The sequence below is a fragment of the Pelodiscus sinensis genome, chromosome 2 (genome assembly GCF_049634645.1).
Source record: "Pelodiscus sinensis isolate JC-2024 chromosome 2, ASM4963464v1, whole genome shotgun sequence".
Classification (NCBI taxonomy): Eukaryota; Metazoa; Chordata; order Testudines; family Trionychidae; genus Pelodiscus; species Pelodiscus sinensis.
The window spans coordinates 34,916,320-34,935,661 of record NC_134712.1 but is presented as its reverse complement, the minus strand read 5'-3'; the positions used below and the strand labels follow the sequence as shown (position 1 = coordinate 34,935,661).

Genomic DNA, 19,342 nt, shown 5'->3' with positions numbered 1-19,342 from the left:
CTGGCATCATGAATCTGGCTTCATTGTGAAATGTTTTCTTCTCTGACAAATCCAGCAATTTAAAATTCAGTTCATTCCAGCCTCATGGAGTATCTGTTTTAAGCATGAAGAACAGTGTGTGTCTAAGTCCTGTTTCTGTGGAGTTACAGAGCAAACATTGATGGCTGATGCTACTCTGAAGAACACCAAATGACAACAAAAACAGGGAAACAGTCAGTGGATGCCTGTGTGATACTGACAGGGCTCAGGAATTGTAACAATGGGTGGGTAGGAAGTGCAGGTGACTCCTTGACAGGTTTTGGTTGGGAAAGTCAAAGGCATAGACGTGAATTTTTCCCTACCGTTTTCCTAAAGCCAAAAATAAAGCTGGACAATGCTGTTTAACTGAGCATAAATCTCACAAGTTCATTTTTATAGCTCTGATTTGGATTGTAAATCTTGTTGTTTAGGTAAAACTGGTACAGTGCAATCATATAATAGATATGCTTGTCTCTCAGGTAGCTGTAGTTACATATTTCTTCCAAACATCCCTCTGTACAGGACAATAAACGTTCTTGTTTATTGTTCTCAGCCATACCCCATTGGCCATCCAGGGTTCTTTAGATCTCTGAATTCAATAGCGTTGGCCTTTTCCCCTACTCGGCTGGCATTTCAGCTGTCTGCGGGTGGGGGTGGGGCTGATTGTTAAACAGCCCGGGGAAAAAGTTATGTGGAGCGCAGAGAGCTCTGATGGCGCCTCGCTCGGGCCTGCGGGCTGCTGGACCAGCAGGTCTCCCCCCAGCTCAGCTGCCTACAGCCAGCCTCGGGCAGCTCTTTTCTCAGCTCTCTCTCCCAGCCAGCCCCGTGCTGCCCTGCTCCGCAGCGAGTTACCTGGAGTTAAGCGGGGGCCTTACCTGAGCGCGTCTCTTCCAATGGCAGCTCACCTGAGCGCCACCCCTATCCAATCAGCTCGCAGCGCGTCCCTCTGCCGTGTATCCTTCAGTGAAAGAATCCAGCTCCTCTCGAGAAAGTTACCTGTGGGCGCCTAGGTCTGCTGCTTTCCGCTCTGTACCTCCCCCTGCCCCAGCACCACGGGAGAGAACCCAGCACCCAGCCTCTGCCCACACGTGAAGGGAGAGGGGGCTGTACCTGTCCTACCTCTGGGGCTGGCGGAGGGAGAGGCGGGAGGGGGGAAGAAAGCAGAATTACCAGTAGCTCTGGTTCTCCCGTCCCGGGCGCTCACACACCTTCACCTGCACAGACTTGAAAGTCCAGTTTCACCAGAGAGACTGAGGCAGCAGGAAAAGGGGAGAGAGTTCATTGGATCAAACATGTCACAAGAGACGGACAAGTAAGTGATCACAGACATCCTGCTGCTCCTGCCGTTTTGGGCTGATCAGACCAACTGGTTTGTTGTGTTTTGTTGGTGGTGGCTCTGGACCTGCTGGGATTCCCATGCTGCCTCGAGAAAAGGCACTAGACTGAGGAGGCTGAATGAGTCCCAGGGCTGCTGAGCACAACGCTGCGGCTTTCACGTTTCTCCTCTCGCTCTTTTTTTCGTGTTCCCTTTTCAGCCGAGCTTTCTTCCGTGTGGGGGACTTTTTCGTTTCGCCCCAGAGCAGAGCACTGGGCCTCAGGCCCGGGCCGAAAAGTGGCTCTTGGCTTTTGTGTGAGTGCAACAAAGAGCTTTTATATTGGATCACAAACGGCCATCTTCTTCCCCCTTCTCCTTGCCCGGGTGCGTGTGGCCGAGCGCAGGAGGAGGGGCTCTGAAATCTCTGCTGGGGGGCGCCTGGGGGAGACCCCGCTGCCGGCTGGGGCCGTTGCGAGGAACGGGGTGTTTGGCAAGTGGCTTTTGGGGGGATTTTGTTTCTTCCCAAGGAGAGTCAGGGAATCCAGGCACAGCCGTGTCCGACCGTTGTTCTCTGAGCTGCTTGTCACTTTGAATGCCTACCTGCACACATACAGTTCCCAGGCTCTAGAGAACCTGAAATTGTTTTTAACCTGGACGTCTTTGCAGCGCCCAGGCCTCTAGCCCCGCCTGCCTGAAGTTATAATTTTTATAATCAATTGGCCCAAGAAGCGCCACCATTTATTATGTTTCCAATAGTGCGTAATTAAAACAAACCTGTCCATATATTTAATCCAAGGACCCCCCCCCCCTCGCCGCGCGCGCGCTGACAAGGACCTTACAATGCCCTGGTTTGGGTTAACAGTGAAAACAAATCGCAAAAGACAAACTTTAAAAAGTTGCATCGAACTTTTTGCGCGAGCTTGGAAGGCCACGAGACTGCAGCTTGTGTGCGAGGGGGAAACGGGCTCACACGGGTGTAGAGTACCTGTCTGGGCAACAGCCTCCGCTCACCCGATTCCCCCCACATACACAGTGTGTGCGGGGCAGGGGCTGGGTGTCTCGGGGAGTTGCTTTTCCCCTTCTTTCGGACGAGGTGCGCGAAAACCCGCCGGGTCCTTCTAGTTTTGTCTCGTGACTTCGGGCCAGGCTGCAGCCGCGGGTCTTGCAGAGGCCGCCGACGCAGGGAAAGGGGCCAGGCTACTGCAGGAGGCCGGGGCTGGGGATCAGGATTAGGAGCAGATTCTGCTCTGGCCAGAAAGTGCCTTCGCCTTCCGGGCATGTGCGGGGCCCTGCAGGCCCAACATGCGCCGCGCTGGGGAAGCCAGCGAGCGCGGCTGGATCAGGGTCGAGGGAGGGTTTGGATCTGCGTGGAGGGAAACTGGAGGAGATACCTTTGCAGGAGAGGCAACACCAGAGCGGGGGTGGGGAGACAGGGGATCCAAAGGATGGAGGGGGATCCAAAGAAGGGGAAGGGAGGGGGGACACACCAGAGCTGGGGACAGGGAACCCGAAGGAGAAAAGGGAGCTTGAAAGGGGCGGGGGGGGGGGGAGACCCGAAGGAGGGAAGGGATCAGAAATGGAGGAACCGAGGGCACAGAGGAGTGGCTGGCCATGGGCATGAGAAGGACGGGTGGGCTGAGCAGGGATGAGGGGGTAGGATAGGGAGAAAGGGGCGGAGCGGCACCCAAGTTGTGGGGAAGAAAGGAGAGAATGAGCCAAGCTGTGGATATGTGGTTGGAGGGAGGCCAGGCCAGTGGGGGTGTCAGATATCCTGCCGTGGGGCATGGAGGCAGGACTTTGCAATGTAAGGACACTACTGGCAAGACTATTCGTGTGGACAGAGGGAGGGACTGATTTCAGAGACGTTGAACTGGAAAAATCTCAACAGGATTTGGTGACAGCCTGAGAGTATGGGGTGGAAGAGGAACTGGTAAGGAGACTAGTCAGAAAGGGAAAGGAAAGGATGGTTTAGAATGGAGAGGTGACACATTTAGTCTTGGCCACTTTGAGCATCAACTGGCAGAAGGAGCCACTAGAGAAGGGAAGGGATTGTAGTGGAGATCGAAATTTGGGAATTGACAGAGCACAGATGGGAATTGAAGCCAGAGAACTAGAGGGTAAGGTATGTAGAGAGGAACAAGGACAGAGCCCTGAGCTAGGCTAGTGGTAAGGGAAGAGCAGCAGAAAGAGCAGTGATAAAAGCAGGAGGCGAACTAGATAACGAAAGTGTCAAAAAGCTCAGAAACAAGAGGGAATGACTATTAAAAATAATGGGTATATTAAAAATAATTGGTATATTAACGAAGATGAGAAGGGAAAGAGGTTGTTATGCTTGACAAAGAGAATGATCTTAGTGACAGAGGTCCTTTACTGGTGTGGAGGGGCAGTGGACTAATGAGAAAATTGGAGTGGAATTGAAGTCAGGTGAGGTGAGGAACAAGTCTTGTCAGCTCAAGAAGCGCTGAAGCAAAAGAGAGGAAGATGGAGGAGTAGATGCAGAAGTATGCATTTGTCATTGTTATTGTAACCTGCTAGCCACCCAGTGGGGAACACCAGAAGAACAGAAACGTTTTAGGGGCCGTATACCTTTCAGACATCAACATCTGCCCTCAGCAATTGTGTCTGTGAAAGGCTTAGAAAAATCTTGGGTGAAGGGGAAGGAGAGTTTGAAGAGGAAATAAAAGGTGGAAAAACGTCACTGGTCTTTGTAAACATAGGTGTGAATCATTACGAAAAATAAAGCTGTTTATCAAGAATGATGGCAGTGCAGAATGAAGAATATTTTTGTGTGAAGGAAGTCTATTTTGCTTTAATATATTCAGTATATAATGATATCTATTTTAAATCTAACCTGTAGCCTTTATTTCTTTTAGCATCTCCCTTTACTCTCTCTCTCTGTCTCTGTCTCTTTCTTCCCACCCGTGCATCCAAAGGGTAAAATAAGGAAGAGACATTCATTATCATGATGTCAATTCATTCCTGTCAGTTTAATTGGATGTGCTTTTTTTCTGTTATGTAATATTAATATGCTGAGAGAAGCAGGACTGAAGATACCTATGAAAAGATGCCCTATTCTTGTTTCTGTGTAGCAGGGGTGTGTGTGGAAGATTGGTGCAAGATTTGCATGGTCCATATGACAGACTTTGTGCAAAATAAAGTCATACTTTGCGATTACCTACAGATACCTAATTTTGCATAAACAGTCCTGCCATGTAAATTAGCTGAATGCACTACTTTACACACCAGAATATGCTAGGTGAAAGATTTAAATAATTATTTGTTTTTCATTGGAAAAAAGTCATGACTATTATGCTTAGAGTTCATAAAAATATTTTCTAACATAATTAAAATCAAGTTGCCTATTGAATTGTCATTTTAGTACAAAGAAAATTGTTACTGTTACAAATCAGAAAATAATTCAAATTAATTATGGAAAGAGTAATGGAAGCTTTACAAGTTTCTGATTCAAATTTACTATGTATAGTAATTATTCAATAAAATGAATAATGTATGAAGTAGAACTGGAACTTTAAAACTGTTCTTTTATTTCCTTTTTGCAAGCACATTAATAAAACATTCTTTTACATATATTTCATTTCTTGAACTTTCCTATAAGATTAATCTATGCAAAATGATTTTGCCCAGTTAACAAGGGGCCTCACCTGCTAGTAATAGATAACCAAGACATTTGATTCTAATACTGAACACAAAACTTACTTACAATAAGGATTGTGCAGAATTTTCAGACATAAAATATTACTAAGAATAAAGCTAGCTAACAGACACATTGTGATCTAAGGCATATTTTGTTGTTGCAACTGTGCCGGTTCATAGGGCTGGAGACTGAGGCCCCCACCTCATATGAAAGCTCAGAGAGAGAGGGAATACTTCTGAAAGGCAATTGTTACTAGAGAAGAAACCTTGAATAGTCACCTGCCTTCTGTGCACTGGGGAAGGACTGTGGAGGCATATTGGTGGGAATGTACTCTCACCTTGGACACCTTCAAAAACTCATCATCCTTGCTATGAATGGGGTCTCTGAATGGGAAATCACCTGAAACCAGTTGACACTAGCTGTCTTTTGAGAAATATCAATTCAGTGCAGATTCCTTTGATTATGTGATATTTCCAGTAGACATGAAGAAGAGCATCTGGACTTGCTATTTTTCCTTATAGTACAGGTTGCACCTCTAAAATCCAGGATTCTCTGGTCCAGCAACATCTGTGGTCCTGCATAACCACAGATGTTCCAGGATCAGAGAGTCTCAGTGCACTGCAGGGGGACTGGGTCCTGGGAGCCAGTGCGTGGCTCAGTTGGGCTACAAAGAGGAGCCAGGAGCTGGCTCATGGTTCATTTTGGCTGTGTGAGGTGGGCAGGGAGCTGGCGCATGGCTCAGCTGGGCTGCAGGTAGGGGGCAGGATGGAGGAAGGCACAGGAGCTAGAAGCCATTGTATGAGCTCTACTGGGCTGGGGAGGGACCAAGAGCTGCGCTGCAGGGGGAGTCAGGAAAGAGGGGGAGAGGCACAGCAGCAGGAGACCTGAAATGATCACCCCTGGTCCAGAAAAAGCCCTCATCTGGGACAAGTCAGGTCCTGAGGGTGCTAGACCAGGGAAGTACAACCTGTAGTAGAATGCAATTCTGTCCCTAGAATTGAAGGATTATATCTATTTAATGTTTGAAATAAACTAAGATTTTTCTGATAATTTGCTCTATTATCATTGTGAGAAGTCTTGGCCGGAAAGAGGCTAGGACTGTTTAATTTGTGCTTTCCATAGGATTGTTGCATCTTCAAATTAGAAAGTCTCTTTAGCATTGCTGATGCTATAATTATTGAATTCTTATTAACTTCAGTGAGAGTGTTGAGTGAATAAGAGCTTCAGGAACAAATCATAAAATACATCAAATCATCCAGGAAGTTTTGTCATTGCTACTTGAAGATTAAAAAAGCACTGTGGGGCTACCTGCACAGAGAGGCCGGTTAAACAGTCGTGTATGATATTTTCTGTCAAAAGAATCAAAATACAAAGATAGACCCAGACAGAGGGCTTGATACAAAACCCATTTAAGTAAATGGAAATATTCCTATTGACTTCATTAGGCTTTGAATCGAGTGCACAGTGCAAATCCAGAAAGTCCTCCAGTTCTTTGAAGATATACAACATAATTCTGTCCTACTTAATAAAAGTGAAACCTGCCACCTGTAACTACCCAAGGGACCAAAAATTGGTTGCCTAATAGAAATTGTTTTAAATTAAGAAACAAAACTGTATTTGGAACCAATGCAATACTTCACAGTCTTTGCTTAAGATAGGAAACTGATCATTAAAGGTGACCTCAGTGCAGGTTTTACTGTATATTTTTTAAACTTCTGTGTCAAATACTTTTCTGTAGCTGACTTTGACATATTTAATAACATACCCATGTTCACAGTATACTTTACTTTCCCTCAGAGGTTAGCATAGGCAATATAATTGTGTGTAGTCATTCAGCATGTTTGATCTTGTTTAGATTTGTCATTATATTGGAAAAGAAACATTTCCCTAGAATTACAATAGTCCCACTCTAGCACTCCTTAGTAGGCAAACTCCTATTGATTTCAATAGGAGCATTGCTTGATTAAGGAAGGACTGCAGATTGAACCAGAAGTCTGGTATCTTTTTACTTCTAATTTCCCTGTAGTCTAAACACTTATATTGTACTCTGCTCTGCAGTTACCCATGTATAAACATGTTTGTAAAATTGGGGTGAAGTGTACTATGAGGACTTTGTGTTGTCCTCTGCAGATTTAGTATAGTCCATTACTAGAGACAAAACATCTGATTAAATGGACTATTTTCTCACTTGAGCATGGAAATTCTTATGCTTCTTTGTAACTTTGGACACTACCATCTAATTGAGGGTCAAATTTTACTGGCTATTAAACTGTGATTTCTAGGATATGTCCTCCCGATACCAAAATACCTATTAAAATATCAAAAAAGCCAAAGTGAGTCAATGGTATATTTTATTCTTCACCTCCTGCTTGCAAAAATATATTGTGAATAGAGAGCGTGATGAGTTAGAAATCTTAATTAAAATCTCTTCAGGTTCTAGGAAAGTCAGGACAGTATTCAGAACTTTGTAGTTTATGTCTATTTCCATAGTGGGTACAAACTAGAACTACAGTTTCAAACATTCAGATCTGTTGAAAATTCAGATCTGGATCTTACAGTTGTGAATTGGGCCTATCACAAAAGAATATTTTTTTGGTCATTCACCCACACTCAGATTTGTTCAGAATATGTTCTCCCTTCAGCTACACATAACTGAAATGGGGTTTTCCTTCCAGGTTAACTCAGGCTCAGTCACAGACAAAGTTGTACCAGTTTTAACTAAAGCTGTGATTTTTAGCTGATCTAGTTAAATCTGTGCCACTTGTGCATTGATCCTTGCTTTAAATCTAGTTTGTATCAGTTTCACACGTCTCTAAAACTACAGGCACAAGCTAAACTGACCTAGTCAGTTTTAAAGTGATGTAAAATAATCCACATACAAAGATCGTATTGGTTTAATTACACAAAATCAAATTAATCTGGCACAACTTCTGTGTTTAGACAAGCTGTCCTTTAATGTCTTTTCACAGTTCTGTGTAATGGCATGTTACCTCCAGCCTACCAATGTGGTGACTTATTTAACAGCTGCTACAAGCTGCTACATATATCATATCTAGTTCTTAACTTGTGTCTCAACCTAGTTGCATCATATTGTATCATTTGAATCAAATATTTATTTGAGATGGAGTTGCAAATGTGATTGTTTTGTTGATCCACACATTTACTCATATTGATCTACAAAGCAACTACACAACAGCACACAAGAATCAGCATATCAGAGAGAAACTTTCAGTAATGGCATGCCTGTACTTGAAAATTGTTGCAGATTTTGTGTATTTGCATTAAGTGAGCTGTATTAAGCAATCCGCAACAACTGTGATGCAAATAGTTTGCATACACCACACTGTTATTCTGTGGTTAAGCTATTTTCATGTTGTAGACATACAGAACTGTCATGCTTCTAAATAATGCTCAGCATTCTGGTCAGCCATCCCATGGTGTACTGCTCTGCAGCTATGCTAAATACACCGTGGGATTTTTCACAATGCACAGTGTGGGGTATCTGTTGGCAGGCAAAGGAATTGTAGGGCTGTGGGATAAACTACATACTTCCCATGCTTCCTCTTATTTCATCGGCTTATCCATCTGGCTTTTGTGAGCTAGCCAGCACCATTTTCAAAGCACTGTCAGGCACTATGGAGGATATGTATGAGAGCACTATATTCATCACCATAAGGATCATAAACAGGCTGTTGCAAGCATATCTAAACTAATCCAGTGATCTTCAGAACCTGATGAGGAAGGTGATATTGAACATACATCTTAGATCTCTTATTAAGAGATATTTATTAAGGGCACAAGAACAAACTGTTCCACTGTGTAGGAAAGATAAGGCTGTATAGCAAGAGACCACCCTGGCTTAACTAGAAGTTCTTCAATTATCTGCAAATTAAAAAAAAAAAAAGAGAGACCTACAAAAATTGAAAAGTAGGTCAAATTGCAAACGATTAATATAAATAATTAACGTAAGTATGTAGGGGCAAAATTAGGAAGGCCAAGGCACAAAATGAGATCAAACTAGCTAGAGATAACAAGAAAGGACAACATGAAAACATTCTACAAATATATTAGAAGCAAGAGGAAGACCAAGGACATTGAAGGCCTTTTACTCAATGAAAGGGGAAAACAATCATATATGGAATGTGGAAATGGCAGAGGTGTTTAGTAACTTATTTGTTTCTGTTTTCACCAAGTGGGTTGGTTGTGATTGGACACCTAACATAGTGAACACTAGTGAAAATGGGATAAGATCAGAAGCTAAAATATGAAAAGAACAAGTTTAAAATTACTTAGTCAAATTAGATGTCTTCAAGACATCATGACCTGATGAAATATATCCTAGAATAGTTAAGGAGCTGACCAAGAAAAGCCATTAGCTGTTATCTTTGAAAAGTCATAGAAGACAGGAGAGATTACAGAAGACTGGAAAAGGGCAAATATAGTCCTCATCTATAAATAGTGAAATAAAGACAACCCAGAGAATTACAGACCAATTAGCTTAGCTTATGCACCAGGAAAGATAATGGAGCAAATAATTAGGGAATCAATTTGTAAACATATAGAAGATAGTAAGTTGATAAGAAATAGTCAGCATGGATTTGTCAAGAACAAATGTCAAACCAACCTGCTAGCTTTCTTTGACAGGATAAGAAGCCTTGTGGATATGAATTGGTAGATGTGGCATATCTAAAATGTAGTAAGGATTATTGATAGTCTCACATGACCTCATTAAAAAGCTATGGAAATACAACCTAGATGGAGCTACTACAAGTTGAGTGCATAGCTGGTTGGATAACCATTCCCAGGTATTTTGGTATCCGGAGGACATATCCTAGAAATCACAGTTTAATATCATCCTGGATATTAGCTCTGCAAGGTGCTGTACCCCCACGCTAGTGGTGTCTTCACCAATCCTATCTCATACTATGGCCACTCTTGCCCAGGTACTGCAGCCTGTCTTTTGTGAGTCAGCCCTCCGCTGAGGTCTCTGTGGGGCTTCCCATTACAGGGGTAGGAGTATTCTTCTCACAGTATTCAAGGTAGTCTTCCTATTCACTGCCTTGCCAGTATCACTTTGCCAGTGGCTGGTGGGGGAATCCGGGCCTGCTCTGTAATTCTGGGTTCCTCAGGGCCCCTCTTGTCAGCAGTCAAGGCCTGTTCCATCCCATTCCTGGCTGAATTTCCCAGAGTCCTATCCTAATCTTTTGGCTCTCCCTTTCTTTTCCGGGTACGCCAGCCTTACCATTCCCTCTTCCCAGAACTAGGGGTCACTAAATGAAATTAATAGGCAGCAGGTTTAAAATAAACAAAAGGAAGTATTTCTTCACACAACACACAGTCAACCTATGCAACTCTTTGCCAGAGGATGCTATTAAGGCCAAAACTATAACAGGGTTCAAAAAAGAACTAGGTACGTTGATGCAGGATAGATCAATCAATGGCTATTAGTCAGGATAGGCGGGGATGGTGGCCCTAGACTCTGTTTGCCAGAAGCTGGGAATGGGCAACAGGGATGGTTCATTGTTCTGTTCATGCCCTCTTGGGCACCTGGCATTGGACACTATTAGAAGACAGGATACTGGGCTGGATAGACCTTTGGTCTGACCCAGTACGGCTGTTCTTATATTCTTATGTATACCAGCTTTAATCAGTATCACTGTGCTTGAATTAATGTATACAGTGCAGCTAAGCTTTTGACATTCTGCATATGGGGATTCTAGAATTCTATATGTGGGAATTTCTAACACAAGGTATGGATGGATTTTATTATAGTGCATGTGAAGGTGGGCAACCTTATAAATTAGATCTGTGGACCTGGGCATTTTCATGAATTATTTCTAGGTACAAAACCATGCAAAGGTATTTTCAGTATATTTTTAATAAATAACAATAAATACACCAATTTGAAATTTGTGATTAGTAAGAAAGTATTCAACATTCATAGAATCATAGAATACTAGAACTGGAAGGGACCTCGAGAGGTCACCGAGTCCAGTCCCCTGCCTTCATGGCAGGACCAAGTACTGTCTAGACCATCCCTAATAGACATTTATCTAATTCATAAGATTGTATAAATTGGAAAACACATTAAAAACTTTTAAGTGATAGGGTATTAGGAGACTTACCCAGCCTGGGTCCTTCAGGGCAGGGGGCTGGCGTGTGGGGAGTTCAGGAGTCAGGGCTTGGCCCTGAGGAGGCTGTGGGCAGGGTGTGTGTGTTAGTGAATGTTGGGGAGTAAGGAGGGGCTCAAAGCCCCATCCCCTCCGGCTGCCTGGGGCATTTTCTCTCCCCCAGTTTCTCCCCCTAGCTGCCAAGGGCCTTCCCCTCCGCCCCCCAGTGTTGCAGCCAAGGGCAGGAGTGGAGAAAACAGTTTGGGGAAGAGAAGCTACTTACTGGTGTTCCAAAAGGCAAGATGGGGGAGCCCCGGCCCTGCTGGCCATTCTCTTGGTGGGCTCTCTGCCCGCAGTGGCCACTCTCAGTATCATGCCCCACTGAACCATAGTCCCTCCCTTTTATGTTATGGAAAATAGTCCTTTTTTCACAGGCTTCTGGTTGTCCTGGCACCAGGAAACCCTGACCTTGCTTTAAGTTAGGAGTAGGGGAAGCTGCATACTATATTTCGTGGCCCTAGCTCTTACCATTTAGTTCTTGAACAAATGGATTCGCAGACAGACACACAGACAGACAAAAAACTCGAAATTCAAAAATAAATAAATAGGCAAGTCAAGTCAAATGCATGTATGTAAGGCACTCAGTACTGCTCTCTGCATCTTGGGATGATGATAGAAGGGTATCGCCCTATGGCTCAAGGACCACTATTTTCTTTATCTTGGGCCACAGACTGCCTAGAAAAAGACCTCTGTCCGGGCTTGGATGTGGTAAATGATCTGCCTCAGAATGAGCAGGTTTCAGAGGCAGAGAGAGTGCTGCAGAGGTGTATAGCCTTTGGTTTAGGGCTTCACCAGAGAACCACTATGCTTTCCAGGACGGTTGTTTGCCTTTCCATCATCTGCAACAGCTGAGTACATGAGGACCTAGCCATGTTCTTGCCCTTTTCCTTCTCTTTTTCTGTCATGTTGTCAGAACTCTTCCCTCCACTCCTCTGTCATTTATCCCTCTCCTGGGATGTTCTCTGAACATGCCATGACATCTCTTGAGCTCTTCCTAAGCAGATTGGATAAATGATAGCTTTCTTTGATAGGATATCAAGTCTCGTGGATAAGGGAGAAGTAGTGGACATGGTATACCTAGACTTTAGTAAGGCATGTGATATAGTCTCGCATGACATTCTTATTAATAAACTAGGCAAATACAACTTAGATGGGGTACTCTAAGGTGGGTGCATAACTCGCTGGATAACTGTTTTCAGAGAGTAGTTATTAACGGTTCACAATCACGCTAAAAGGGCATAACAAGTGGGGTTCCGCAGGGGTCTGTTTTGGGACTGGTTCTGTTCATCAACAATTTAAATATCGGCACAGGGAGTACGCTTATTAAGTTTGCAGATGATATCAAGCTGGGAGGGGTTGCAACTGCTTTGGAGGATAGGGTCATCATTCAAAATGATCTGCAGAAACTGGAGAAATTGTCTGAGGCAAATAGGATGAAGTTTAATAAGGACAAAAGCAAAGTACTCCACTTAGGAAGGAACAATCAGTTTCTTACATACAGAATGGGAAGTGACTATCTAGGGACTGCAGAAAGGGATGCAGGGGTCATGGTGGACCACAAACTAAATATAAATCAATAGTATAATACTGTTGCAAAAAAACCAAACATGATTCTGGGATGCATTAACAGGCGCGTTGTGAGTAAGACACTAGAAGTCATTCTTCTGCTCTACTCTGCGCTGATTAGGCCTCAATTGGAGTATTGTGTCCAGTTCTGGGCACCGCATTTCAAGAAAGATGTGGAGAAATTGGGTGACAGTCCAAAGAAGAGCAACAAAAATGATTAAAGGTCTAGAAAACATGAGCTATGAGGCAAGGCTGAAGGAATTGGGCTTGTTTAGTTTGGAAAAGAGAAGACTGAGAGGGGACATGATAGTGATTTTCAGGTATCTAAAAGGTTGTCACAAGGAGAAGGGAGGAAAATTGTTCTCCTTGGCCTCTGATGATAGGACAAAAAGCACTGGTCTTAAACTTCAGCAAGGGAGGTTTAGGTTGGACATTAGGAAACATTTCCTAACTGTCAGGTGGTTAAACACTGGAATAAATTGCCTGGGAAGGGTATAGAATCTCCATCACTGGAGATACTCAAGAGCAGGTTAGACAGACATCTATCGGAGTATTCTGTGATTCTATGTTCCCTCAGGCTATGTCTAGACTACAATGTTTTATCGGAAAAAGGTATGCAAATTGCGCTCCACAGTTTGCATACCTTTTTCCAATCGTTTTGTTGGAAGTGTCTCTTCCTAAATTTGGCCCGTCTACATTGGGCCAAATTTCAGAAAATCCTCCTCTTTCGGAAGAGTCCTTCTTCCTCATGGAAGAAGGAAGACAGAGCTTCCAAAAGAGTGCGTTTGCTCTTCCGCAAAAAAAAGCGGAAGAGCAGACACGTTCCCTGGAAAAAAAACCATAGTCTAGACGTCGCCTCAGTGGTAGCAGCACCCTATCCCTGCTCATCACAAGGTGTCTGCTGCTATGGCGGGGAGGAAGAAAAGAAGAGGAAAAAGGACAGCTAGTTTCAGTTAAAATTGAAGTCTCCATGCCAACAGTAACAAACTGTTGTCTTTTCTTTGTTTTTGGAATTCCATTCCCAGAATCTCTTCCCAGTCTTGGTGAGCTGGGAGATGGTAGGTTGTCTTCAATTTTTGCTGTTTTCATATGACATCTTGGCCTCTGATATAAGAAAGGTTGTTGTTAAGCCAACTTTTGGAAAGGGATAATAAATACATGGTGGGCCTGGGTGTCAGGGTAGCGCCTACCTAAAGATGGTGGAGAAAAGGCAGGATACTAATTACACATGTACGTCTGCAGGCTGTCCTTACTTTGAAGGATGTTACTCTGAGGCGTGCAACCAAAAGGCAGAGAAGGATTCTGTTGAAAAAGGCCATGGACAAAGCAGAAAAATCTGCTCTGCTGCTATTTATCAGGTGCCCACAGAGCTGGGGTACAAGTAATAAGGAAACACACACTGCACAGCATTACTGTGCAGTCTTCTTGCCAAAGCAGAACACTGTCTTAGGCTTCAGTTCTGTTTTAGCTCCTCCCCCTCTCCCCTCCCCCGCACGAATCAGCACAAAGTGCAGTGTAAAATAAATAGAATGCTGTAGTAGATCAAAGGGAGCTGAGAGCCTCACGGTGTCTAACAATAGTTTTATTTTTTGAAATGTTTATGTCCCATTACTTTTCTGATTTATCTCAGAATACAGCATATTGGCTAAAATCCGAGGCCATCAATGAAACTGTGAGCAAGACAAATGATTCCAGTGTTTTTCTTTTCCGTATTTGCCACTACAAAAAAACTGCCTTTACTTAACACCATCTGCTTTTTAACCCATATGGCGCTGCCATCTTGGCTGGGGAGGTTGATTGGGAGCAGGGGAAGAAGGAAGACCAGGTAGGAGTGCATGTGCCCACCCTCAGCCTGCTCCCGCATCTCCTTCCACTCCTGTAGCTTACTTCCTTTCCAGACCCCCCCACCACAATCCCCAGCCCACTTAGGGTTACCAGGGAGACCCTGCCAAAAAACCTGACATACTTGATGATGGGCAGGGTGGGGGGCAGGGCTGGCCAGGAGGGGGGCGGGGTGGGATGCAGAGCTGGTGGGGGCGGGTCAGGGGGCTGCAGGGCTAGTCGGGAGGAAGGGGGGGACAGGAAGCAGGGTTGGGGGGGTCACGGGGCTGGCTGGGAGAAGGGGGGCCTGGACAAGGGGGGCGGGAAGTGGAGCTGGCTGGGGAGAGTGGTGCAGCCACTGACCGCAGCCAGAGTCCAAGGGGCCACGCTCCTGGCAGGCACTCCCTCTAGTTGCTAGTAGAAACCGGGCCTGCCTCCCAGTCACTCCCCTGCCCCTGCCAGGCTTCCGTCCAGCGCCCAGCTGGGAATTCAGAAAATACCGGACATTGCACATGTCCGGTATTTTCTGAATTTTTCTATCGGACAGACAGTGCAAATACCGGACTCCAGAAGAAAACCAGACACCTCGCAACCCTAAGCCCACTCACCCCACCCCCACTCTATTCCTGCAGCCCATTACCTTCCCAGATCCACCAACTCCCAACCCTCTCCTGCAACCTCCATCCCACGCAGACCCACACCCTGGGGGTATGTCTACACAGAAGAGTTTTTCCAGAAAAACATCCATTTTCTTGGGAAATCTACACTTAACAAGGTCCACACTGCAATTGTGTTCTTTCAACAGAAAGTTGAAAGAATGCAGGGTTTTTTCTGACAGTGGTAAACCTCTTTCTAAGAGGAAGAAGCCTTTTTCTGAAAGAACTGTTTTGGAAAAAAGCCTGTGTGGACAGGGAAGAGGGTTTTTTGGTTTTTTTTTTCGAAAGAAGAGGCCTCCAGGATAAAGCACAGGTGCCCTGGTGGCCACTCCGTCCATAGTAATCACAGCTTAAATGCGAGAGAGCGTCTACACACTCTGGGAGCTGGTGGCAGCTTCCCTGGGCCCTGGGAAAGGATAGCAGCCAGCTCCACTGGGAGCAGCCTGGGGCCAAACCCTCCCCCTACAGACCAGGGGCCCATCCCCAGGGGGTGGGGAGGTCTCTCTTACCTGCCCCCAAGTGTTGCCCTCACTGGGGCAGAGACTGGGCCAGGCAGGGGCTAGCTAGGCTGGGGGCGCTGTCCTAGGAGAGGCTCCTGGAGAACAGTGGGACTGGCCCTCATGGAGATTCCCCCTCCCAACTGCAACCCCTGCTCCAGAGTAGGGATGTTAAATATTGGTTAATTGAATAGTCGAGTAACCTCATTACATTTTATTGGTTAGTTGACTATTCTGTAGACCCCCAGGGCAGGGCTGGCAGGCAGTGTATTAGAGGCAGCCGTGCGGGGTGCCAGGCAGGAGCTGGTCTGCAAGGGGAGCCAGTTTAAAAACCAGCTTCCCTCACAGACCGGCTACCTGCTGCCCTGTTCTGCTGCTTCTGAGAAAGAGGCAGCAGCCCCCTGTCTAGGTGGGGTTTGAGCTCCCAGACCTGGTGTGAGCCAGAACTGAGCTGGGCTGCCTGCCCACCCAGCTCTTAATACACTTGAAATGCAGAGCTGCAGCAGGGATAGGTCCTGGACCTGTCAGAAGCCAGTACTGAGCCAGGCTGTGAGCCAACCTGCTAAAAAATGTACTGGCAGGGAGAGGGCAAAGGGAAATGTGTGTAGTCTATAGCATTAACCTATAAGCTTTTGCTTATCGGTTAATCAGATAATTGACTACTGCAGAGTCAGCTGAGATCAGCCCTGGGTCTCAAAGTCCCTGCCTGCTGTTGCAGGGTCCTAGCGAGCAACCCACCGTGCTGCAACCCCTGTCCTGGGGGCCCTCCCGCCCCCAGACTTGGGCAGTGTTCCCCGCATCAAGGCAGCATCATGCAGAGAAGCCAATGCAGCACTGGACGCAGGGAGAAGAGACAATCCTGGGGAGAGGAGAAGGGGGTTTCTGGGCAGACTGGGCCTTTCTCGGGAGTCCTGCCAAGCCAATCATCAAGGCATGGGCGTGGCCTGGCCATGTGCCACGGCCCAGCAGCCAGCAGTTTGCGGCCCAGCACCACTGGCCTAGGGTGTCCACAAAATCTGCTAGCCTGGACCCCTCTTGTCTCTGGTGTGCGAGGGGAATGCGGGGAGTGTCTTTCTGCTGCTCAGTCAGGAATTGCAGTGTTTTTGGGGGTTTTTTGCTTATACTTTTGTGCATCCCCCTATTGATATTTCTGTGGGTCAGTAGCCCCTAACCCAAAAAAGGTTCCCCATCCCAGTTTTACATGCTGCAGGCCATCTCTATAACCAAAGGAGAGGGGCATTTTGTTTTTAAATATGAAACCATAGATTCTAGAGAACGTGTTCAGTTCAATATGAAGGAAGACTCTAAATCCTAGTCTACTGATTTCTATTGCCATGAGATTTTACCTCCCAGACCATTCAGTTATTGACAGGTAATTCAGTTGCACTCACCGCCTTACTGTCTGAGTGCCCCCCCCCCCCACCTCCGATGATAGATTGCATCACTTATAGTACCTCTGAAGTATAATTCTCCTGTCTTATATCTTTAACATGTGTCCTCTCTGGGACTGAGTGCTTAGAGCAGGGGTGGGTAAATATCCGGTTGTCCAGGTTAAGCCTCTGGTAGACTTTCCACAGCTTCCATTGGTTGGGAATGGTGATCCATGGCCAACAGAGGCCCAGGAAATATAGCAGCAGCAGCCTGCTAGGGGCTAACCCTGGCAAATTGTTGCTGTTAATTGCCTACCTCTGGCTTACAGGCTGATTCCTTCTGATTTGGATGTCTAACATTTCTCCAGACAAGCCTGTTACAATTTTAAATGGGTATATCTTGCAATAATAATGTAGCATTCATACTATGAAGTCACAGAGTGACTAGCTGTGTTAGTCTGTAACCTTAAAAATAACAAGTAGTCCTGTGGCACCTTAGTGTACGTCTACACTGTGGGCTAAAATTGAGTTAAGATATGCAACTTCAGCTACGATAATTAGTAGCTTAACTTGGCTTTTGGCACTGTTTACACTCTTCCTTTGACTTCCCTTACTCCTCGTGAATTGAGGGTTACAGAAGTGGGAGTAAGAGGCTTGTTATTTCGAAACTATTTTGAAATAATGGGCTTGCTATGTAGATGTACATTCTGTTATTTTGAAATAACATGAATTATTTTGAAATAAGCATTGAGTGTAGACATAGACTAAGGGTATGTCTACACTACAGCGCTAATTCAAACTAACTTAGTTCGAATTAGTTAATTCGAACTAAGCTAATTCGAACTAACAGATCCAGACTAAAAAACTAGTTCGAATTAGCGTTTTGCTAATTCGAACTAGCATGTCCACATTAAGTGGACCCTGAACCGGGGTTAAAGATGACCGGAAGCAGTGCCGGCAGGGCATCAGAGGAGGACTTAGAGCGGGGAGCTTCTGCCTCAGGCTAGCCGAGGGCTGTGCTTAAAGGGACCCGACCCCCACCCCAGACAGACAGTTCTCAGGGGTGCCCCGCTTGCAAAGCAGTTCTGGCTTGGAGTGCCCTGAGTGTCCACACTGGGCACATCACAGCACTCGGCCATCAGTCTGGCTGCACTTGCCGCAGGCTGCCATCTGGGGAGAGGGGGCAATTGGGGGGCTGCAGGAGAGCATCCACCCCCAGAAGCCAGCAGAGCCAGCCCAGTCCTCCCCATCGGGGGCTCGTACCCCATTCCTCCCTCACCTCCTTCCACTTACCCTTCCCTAGCCCCCCTTCCTGATGTACAAAATAAAGAAAACGTGTGGTCAAAAATAGAATCTCTCTTTATTGAACAAAACTCGGGAAGATTGGGAAAAGGAGGTGGGAGAGGGGAAGAGAGAGGGTGGGAGAGGGGAGGGCAACTACAATGATGAGGGGTTTGGAAAGGGTCCCATATGAAGAGAGGCTAAAGAGACTGGGACGTCTCAGCTTAGAAAAGAGGAGACTGAGGGGGGATATGATAGCGGTCTATAAAAGCATGCGGAGAGGGTGCATCAAGAAAAGTTCTTCATTAGTTCCCATAATAGAAGGATTAGAGGACACCAAAAGAAAGGAATGGGTAGCAGGTGTCAAACTAGTAACAGAAAGTTGTTCTTCACAAAGCAAATAGTCAGCCTGTGGAACTCCTTGCTGCAGGAGGCTGTGAAGGCTAGAACTAGAACAGAGTTTAAAGAGAAGTGAGATCAATTCATGGAGGTTGGGTCCATGGATTGCTATTAGCCAGGGGGTAGGAGTGGTGTCCCTGCCCAAAGTTTGTGGAAGGCTGGAGAGGAATGGCACGAGACAAATGGCTTGGTCACTGTCTTCGGTCCATCCCCTCCAGGGTCCCTAGGATTGGCCGCTGTTGGCAGACAGGCTACTGGGCTAGATGGACCTTTGGTCTGACCCAGTATGGCCATTGTAAGCTCAGGGTCGGGGGTCTCAGTGGACCACCTTGATTTTCATGCACACCTGCTCCTGGGTGGCCAGCCTGGCAGCTCTCCTGCCCTAGACGGCCGCTTTCCTGTGCCTATTGTGGAGGTCATGGACGAGGTCCACGATGTCCGCACTAGACCAGGTGGGTGCCCGCCTCTTGAGGACCCGGGCAAGCTCCCAGGAGCCGCCAGCCTGGTCCCCGGAAGTGGGGGAGGGCTGGAGGGCATCAGGTGGCTGGCTCGAGCCGTGCCAGGTGCAGGGTCTGCTAGCTGGGTGCTGGCAGG

At 46.0% G+C, this 19,342-nt stretch overlaps 1 protein-coding gene and 1 long non-coding RNA gene across 5 annotated transcripts in view; one reads left to right on the top strand and one right to left on the bottom strand.

Annotated features, from left to right (window-relative positions):
- LOC102458448 (uncharacterized) overlaps positions 1-1,033 on the bottom strand; it is a 61,241-nt gene extending 60,208 nt beyond the window's left edge. Inside the window, exon 1 of the long non-coding RNA XR_332031.4 lies at positions 894-1,033. This is a non-coding gene — a long non-coding RNA (uncharacterized LOC102458448). The remainder of the gene's footprint in view (positions 1-893) is intronic.
- The window catches only part of GRHL2 (grainyhead like transcription factor 2), a 113,771-nt gene continuing 95,307 nt past the window's right edge, over positions 879-19,342 (top strand). For 2 of the 4 annotated variants that reach the window (XM_006122407.4, XM_006122406.4), the window contains exon 1: positions 880-1,330. In XM_006122407.4, coding sequence (XP_006122469.1) covers positions 1,311-1,330 — 20 coding nt within the window. In that variant the 5' untranslated portion in view covers positions 880-1,310. Of the gene's footprint in view, positions 1,331-3,042; positions 3,264-19,342 lie in introns of those variants that run through there. The other 2 variants (XM_006122408.4, XM_075920263.1) reach the window with 2 other exon arrangements.